The sequence below is a fragment of the Polyodon spathula genome, chromosome 37 (genome assembly GCF_017654505.1).
Source record: "Polyodon spathula isolate WHYD16114869_AA chromosome 37, ASM1765450v1, whole genome shotgun sequence".
Lineage (NCBI taxonomy): Eukaryota > Metazoa > Chordata > Actinopteri > Acipenseriformes > Polyodontidae > Polyodon > Polyodon spathula.
In genome coordinates this window covers 1,781,096-1,789,022 of record NC_054570.1, presented here as the reverse complement: position 1 = coordinate 1,789,022, position 7,927 = coordinate 1,781,096, and the positions used below count along the sequence as shown (strand labels likewise).

Genomic DNA, 7,927 nt, shown 5'->3' with positions numbered 1-7,927 from the left:
TTACCTTAGTGCTGGAGAGTGTGGGGGACAGTGAGAAAGGGCTGGCTTTCATAGACTGCACCTGAGAAAAGAAAGACAGAAAGAAAGAAGTTAAACACACCCAGACTACAACCCCTGTGCTAACCTGAAACTATAGTGAATCCCATTATAAAAGTTTACCATACCCCGGTTTGCCTTGTTTTTTAACATGCTTTACCATACTCTGTTCTTTACATTGCTTGCCCGTGCTTTCATTGTGCTTTAATCTGGAGCCTTATATAGACTGCCCCGGGAGTTTCTAATGATAACGCACCTGATGATTAGGGTCTGGATCATTCCTCTCTGTGTCTAAGAGAGAGAGAGAGAGAGAGAGAGAGAGAGAGAGAGAGAGAGATAGAGAGAGAGAGATTATTAAAAAGTTCATTTTAAAGTTTCACACCTTCTGGTCTTTGTTAACAACCCACTTCCACTACTTAAATAGAACAGCTATTGTCTCTAATGCCTCGTCTCCACCGCCTCTCCCCGGGTAGAGCTGAGCTGGCCGGTTTGGGAGAGATGTCTGTGTTCCAGTCTCATCTCCTCGGGTAGAGAGGAGCTGGCCGGTCTGGGCGAGGTGTCTGCTTTCCAGTCTCATCTCCCCGGGTAGAGCGGAGCTGGCCGGTCTGGATGAGGTGTCTGCGTTCCAGTCTCTTCTCCCCGGGTAAAGCAGAGCTGGCCGGTCTGGGCGAGGTGTCTGCATTCCAGTCTCATCTCCCCGGGTAAAGCGGAGCTGGCCGGTCTGGGCGAGGTGTCTGCATTCCAGTCTCATCTCCCGCAATAAGAGAAAAGCTGTGAAAAGCAGCCGCTATTGTTGGAAGCAGCTCATCTTTTTTTGCACAGTTTTGCTGAGCTGTCTGAGATACAGCTGAGTGCTGGTGGAAATGCCCTCCAGCTGCACCTCATCTACACTCAGCACAGCTCTACCAGGGACAGGCAGTGGAAACACAGCCAGCTGCACCTCATCCAGACTCAGCACAGCTCTACCAGGGACAGGCAGTTGAAACACAGCCAGCTGCACCTCATCCAGACTCAGCACAGCTCCACCAGGGACAGGCAGTTGAAACACAGCCAGCTGCACCTCATCCAGACTCAGCACAGCTCTACCAGGGACAGGCAGTTGAAACACAGCCAGCTGCACCTCATCCAGACTCAGCACAGCTCCACCAGGGACAGGCAGTGGAAACACAGCCAGCTGCACCTCACCCACACTCAGCAGAGCTCCACCAGGGACAGGCAGTGGAAACACAGCCAGCTGCACCTCACCCAGACTCAGCACAGCTCTACCAGGGACAGGCAGTTGAAACACAGCCAGCTGCACCTCATCCAGACTCAGCACAGCTCCACCAGGGACAGGCAGTGGAAACACAGCCAGCTGCACCTCACCCACACTCAGCAGAGCTCCACCAGGGACAGGCAGTGGAAACACAGCCAGCTGCACCTCATCCAGACTCAGCACAGCTCCACCAGGGACAGGCAGTGGAAACACAGCCAGCTGCACCTCATCCAGACTCAGCACAGCTCCACCAGGGACAGGCAGTGGAAACACAGCCAGCTGCACCTCATCCAGACTCAGCACAGCTCTACCAGGGACAGGCAGTGGAAACACAGCCAGCTGCACCTCATCCAGACTTATACAGCTCTATCAGGGACAGGCAGTGGAAATGAGGCAGAGCTAATAATGTCATCATTGTCGTCATTGTCGTTGTCTTCTTCTTCTTCTTCAGATTGACTTTGTTTATCTGTTTCTCTCACATCCTGCTTTTTTTTTTAACATAGTGTTGTTTTTCTCACAATATTTCACGGTCAAATCACAACCAGCTTGGAAGCTGAGATTCTGGAGGAGAAGTCGAGAGGGGTTTTGACTTTTTAAAAGTTGGAAGTTTTGACATGTTTACTATTTTTTCAAGGTCTTTTACAGTTTGATGATTTAAAAAAAAAATGCACTTGATTCAAGGTACACATATAAAACATGCTGAGGCCTGGGAGAGAAGTATTTCAAATGAATCAAATAATTAGAACCATTAAGAAATTGAGAGCTCGGGGTGGAACGAAAGCCAGAAGACACTCCAGGAGCCGAGTTTGACACCCCTGGGGAACAGCATGCAACTGGGACTAAGAGCAGCCCCTGAGCTCAGAAACAGTTTTACACTGCAAGCCATCCACAGCCGTGTAATAGAGGAGTGGTAATGACTGCTGCTTCACGGTAACTCCTGGTGGAATAAAATGTCATTTTTGCTGCAGCCCAAACGTCAAAAAAAAATTAAGGTCTGGACGTTTGGTGTATAAGATCAGCTACCTTTTTGTTTACAAATTAAGCCCCTGATATAGTGTATTATATGACAATACCCTATGTTGATTATTATAGTATACCCTATTCAGTTACACTGCAGTATAATAAAGGAGATGCAGAATCCGAGGTCCTATGTGAAAAGACTCTGCAGCAGCAGCAGTTGCTGATGATTCATAGTTCATCCCCCTAGGCTTTGTGAGTCGCATCTGCTAAATGAGTAATTAATATAACACCCAGGTACGTTCTCAGCAACAGCTGGTCTGTATCTATAATACAATATACTCATTCCTGCTACTACTACTACTACTACTACTACTACTAATAATAATAATAATAATAATAATAATAATAATAATGAAGATTACGATATTATTAATACTGTATTACATTGCGGTGTGTTAGCTATGTTGATGCGCTGTGTCGGCGCCGAGTGCTGGGCTGTGCGTGAGGGAGGGAGGAGGAGGAGGAGTGAGCCTGGAATAACAATCTGCATGGAAAGTAATGAGCAGCACTTCTGTGCCAAAGACAAGCTTAACTTGGTTTAATGCCGTCGGAAATAATGAGGTTTAAAGAGAAAAAAAAAAAAAAAAAAAAAGAAAGCGTGTTTGTGATTCAGAGAGCACAAACACTAAGTCTCTCTGGCTTTGCACACTCAGCTTTTGTGACGTCGCTAGAATAGTCTGCGACGAAAGTTTTCTCACGACGACTTTTAGTAGTTTTTGATCTCTTTATGAGACCGTGTCTGGTGTCTTATATATATATATATGTGTGGTGTGTGTATATAGAGTTTAATTTTATATAGATGTGTGTATCGATACCGGTTCCAAATTTAAATATAGATTGACACATTATAATGCCCTAATCACAATAAGAATACATAATACTCTAAGAATAATAATCTTGATATTTTTATTATTATTATAACATTATAAATCAAAGAAACTACAAAATGAGATCGCAAAAGTCTACCGGACCCATGATATCGCAAAAGTCTACCAAAAGTATACCCAGTGATGGCCTTTTTCATGTACATCAAAATGTCGCATTTTTTACATTTTCTACAGCGTGTTGTTTTAAATTATTTCAACAAAAATTTATGGAAAACTATAAAGCGATGGTACCGTAACTTATTGTGTTAACATTGAATAACACAATTGTATTAGGTCGTCTAAACTTTATGACGCAAAATTTTTAATTATATTAATTATATATATATATATATATATATATAGATATATATATATTATATATATATATATATATATGCCGCTACGTTTTCATTTGACCTCAGTGGTAGTTATATAGGGGGTCAGCTGGACGTGTTAGTGATATCAGAGACAACTATTATAAGCTTCCCACAGCAATGTTGCAGTTTTCCCCCATGATTTCCCGTGGCAATACTGAGCATTCAACATAGTTTACCATTGTTGTCTTATTTAAACATGCTTTACAAGACCTCTCTGTACTTTACAATGCTTCCCTATGCTTCACAAGACCTCTCTGTGCTTTACAATGCTTCCCTGTGCTTTACCAGACCTCTCTGTACTTTACAATGCTTCCCTGTGCTTTACCAGACCTCTCTGTGCTTTACAATGCTTCCCTATGCTTTACCAGACCTCTCTGTGCTTTACAATGCTTCCCTGTGCTTTACCAGACCTCTCTGTGCTTTACAATGCTTCCCTATGCTTTACCAGACCTCTCTGTGCTTTACAATGCTTCCCTGTGCTTTACCAGACCTCTCTGTGCTTTACAATGCTTCCCTGTGCTTTACCAGACCTCTCTGTGCTTTACAATGCTTCCCTATGCTTCACAAGACCTCTCTGTGCTTTACAATGCTTCCCTGTGCTTTACCAGACCTCTCTGTGCTTTACAATGCTTCCCTAAGCTTTACCAGACCTCTCTGTGCTTTATTATTACACCCTGTCATGCTTTTACTGTGGAGATCTTTTCGAAGAGTCTTGACAGAGCCCAGTGAATAAGCCATGATTATTCCTACCCATGCTCTCTCGCTGTGAGGCATCGGATCCCAACTTCTCAATATCCTCTGGCTTCGACATTCTTACTTCTGAAAGAGCACAGAATGAAACACAAAGCACTGTTACTGAGCTGTGCTGTACACAGGGCAATGCTGGCAGGACCGCACTGTATAACACTAATATAAAACCCTGTACAGAACTACAGCAGCTACCCAGCATGGTGTCTATATAAAGTGCTCATCTAGTGCGCTGGCATTGCCTGCTGTGTGCTGGGCAGAGCCTCACTGTGCTGAGCTGTACACAGGGCAATGCTGGCAGGACCACACTGTATAACACTGATATAAAACCCTGTACAGAACTACAGTAGCTACCCAACATGGTGTCTATATAAAGTTCTTGTCAGCGTTGACTGAGAGCTATCTAGTTTCAAGATGTTAACTGTTTTAATACTCTGATAGAAATGTTCATGGCATCAAATGATCTCTACAGAGGTGGAATGGCTGTTTCCTGCAGGCGTGTGTGTGTATGTGTGTGCGTGTGCATGTGTGTGTGTGTGTGTATGTGTGTGGGGGGGGGGTGCGTATGGGTGCGTGTAGCGGCTCCTAAATCAAAACAGATTAACCTCATAACGGCCAGGCTGCCACACCCAGTTCAGGAGCGCGCTGCAACCTTTTGAGCCTCGCCACTGCAAAAAGCATGCAAAGTTTAAAGCGAGGCCATACAAGATGATAGCGGTGTGTGCGTGTGTGTGTGTCTGTGACTTTATAGCTGTACCAGTGTGACCTTACCACTGCTGAAGAGACATGGAAATTCTTGTAACACATTTATACCAGGGGATTATTTAAAAAGTTATTCAAAAAAGTTTTTTAATTGATATGGTTAATTTACAGATTTATTTTGTATTTGAAATGCTGATTACGGGGGGGTTAGGGTATAATATTAAATATTACTGTAATACTAGTATGGGTTCTAGTAGATGTTTGCAATATCATTTAGTAGTTACCTTGATTACATGATGTTAAATGAAAAAAATAAAATATATACATTTGAAATGATGTCTCAATCCTAAAATTATAGGTCATGCAAAACGTTTGGACACAGCTGTCTATATAGAACAGCATCAGTCTACCTGCCTGTTTCTACCGTGCTCTCTGAAGAAGCTAAAACCTTGATATATATATATATATATATATATATACACAGTACACACGATGCGTGTGGGAATACATAGATAAATCATGCTATTTAAGCTATCTGTTATTTATGCATATTATTTATAATTTTACTGCATTTCAGTTTAAGTACCATAGTTCTTTTTTTGCACAAAAAGCAAAACCATTTACAAAGGCCAACCAAGACCCTCACAATACAAACAGAACCCATCAGAATTAAAACAATGCCATTACTTTGAGAATGACTCCCAGCCCAATGCATACAGAAATGCATGTACTAACTGAACCATTGAATCGTGCCACAGTTTAAATGCCAGGAGATCTCCCCCGTAGAAAAAGCAACGAAGAAGCATGCAAACTCTCTCACTACGACTGAGTGGCAATCCCACTTCTGGAACTTAGAACTGTCTCAATGTTCTAGAGAACTGCCAGCCCTCTCACCAGTCCCACTTCTGGAACTTAGAACCCTGTCAGTATTCTAGAGAACTGCCAGCCCTCTCATTTGAATGATGGATATGAATTCTGGTCAAAGGTTTTGTGGAGTGATGAAACAAAAATTGAGCTATTTGGTCAAGCTGATAGTCGTTATGTTTGGAGAAAGTCTAGTGAGGAGTACAAAGAAAAGAACATCATACCTACTGTCAAGCATGGAGGTGGTAATATCCTTCTATAGGGCTGTGTTTCCCCTAATGGCACAGGGAATTTAGTTCCAATACATGGTAAAATGGATTCCATAGCATACCAAAAGATATTGGCCAATCATCTGAAACCCTTCTCTACAAAACTTGGTTTAAAGCACAACTGGACGTTCCAATACGACAAGATCCAAAGCACACACCAAAATCTACTTCAGAATGATTAAAGAACAATAAAATCGAGGTTCTGGAATGGTTCTGACTGAGAGTCTTTGGTATGAGTTGAAGGAGGCTGTGCACAAGAGGAGTCCTCGGAATCTGAATGAACTGGAACAATGTTGCGTTGAAGAATGGTCGTAAATCACTAAAGAATCACGCCAAAAAATGATTGACAAATATCCTAATCGCTGAGAAGAGGTTATTATTGCTAAAGGTGCCTCAACTAGCTGTTAATTTCATTTTCCTTGTCAGGGTATGAATACTTTTGAAAAAAATGCTGAAATAAATAAAGGAAGCTTTTCTTTTCTTGTAACTTTTTTTCCTCATCCACAAAAGCAAAACTTTCGCTACAGAAGATTTTTCCTGTAATTATTTGTTTTTGAGAAATTTCTAGAAATTATAAATTTCCATTGGGGTATGTAAACCTTTGACTACAGCTGTACAAATATGAATTTAAAAACAGCAAACAGCACAACATCTATAACCAAGTGAGTCTGGATGCCAAAGGATGCAAAGAAATCACAGGAAGAAAACAGTTCTTTGCATAGAACTGATTGATAAAGAGAAAATCACAGTGTTACAAAACAAAATTGAAAAGAGCTACAAGACTGAAGCTTCTTGTCCAGGTGAAAAGCTGATCTAGTGCATTTACATGAACCCACTGCACCATTTAGCCCTCCAGACTTGGAGGAAGGTGATATATATAGAAAAGCATGCAACAAGCAGATTGGCAACTTCATACCGCAGTATTTTCATTTCATTGTAATAAAAAAAATACAACCACATCAAATCTGTGTAATATTTTGTTACCTGTCAATAAATCTGTGGACATCGGTCCTTTCTTCCCCTTCTAAAGAGAACCCCGTGGATACGAGGCACAAACCCCAACAGCAGAGCCCTCTGAGCACATCAACAATTCAAATAAAGCGAAACTGTGACTTTGGGAACTTTCTCTCTCTCTCTCATGTGAATCCACCAGGGGTGAGCATCATTAATAAAAAATAAAAAAAGGAATACATTAAAATGAAGTTATAATTCCAAGCTGTACACAGCAGCAGAGTTCTCTCGCCAAGGTCTTGTTTGTTCTCGTGCTGTGTTGAAGGCGTGAGAGCACCCCACTCTCACACACTCACACTCACGCTCACGCTCACTAAAGGCCGATAATGAAAACTAGATGAATTTTCCTGCTGGCTGATTTGCATATTTTCAATGAGTCACTCACAGTCATACAGTTGCTAGCTCTGGGCTTTTTTTTTATCAACATTTTTTAAAGTGCTTTAAACTACTGTCCTTTCACTTAAATACTTTAATCTGGACACATGAAAATGTTAACATTAACACACTTTGCCTCCAGAGGAAGGCGAAAGGCTGGTCTAGTGCATTAACATTAACCCGCTAGCACCACCTATCCCCTCAGACTGGAACCCAGGCCTCCAGAGGAAGGGGAAAGGCTGGTCTAGTGCACAAGTGTGACTGTGTGTTTACAAACAGGGATAGCAATAAGACTCCCACTGCAGAGCGGTTTGCTCCATTCCTGGTTTCATTACAAGTTTAATGAGACACACCTGAGCTTGCTACCTACACACCGTAGCTGATCAGCTCACAGTAAAACCTGGA

General features: G+C 42.1%; 1 protein-coding gene across 1 annotated transcript in view; it reads right to left on the bottom strand.

Moving 5' to 3' along the window:
- LOC121304163 (POU domain, class 2, transcription factor 2-like) overlaps positions 1–7,927 on the bottom strand; it is a 41,673-nt gene that overhangs the window by 8,448 nt on the left and 25,298 nt on the right. Inside the window, exons 2-3 of the mRNA XM_041235132.1 lie at positions 293–327; positions 5–61 (exon numbers count right to left, since the gene is read on the bottom strand). Of these exons, the coding sequence (XP_041091066.1) occupies positions 5–61; positions 293–327 (92 nt within the window). The remainder of the gene's footprint in view (positions 1–4; positions 62–292; positions 328–7,927) is intronic.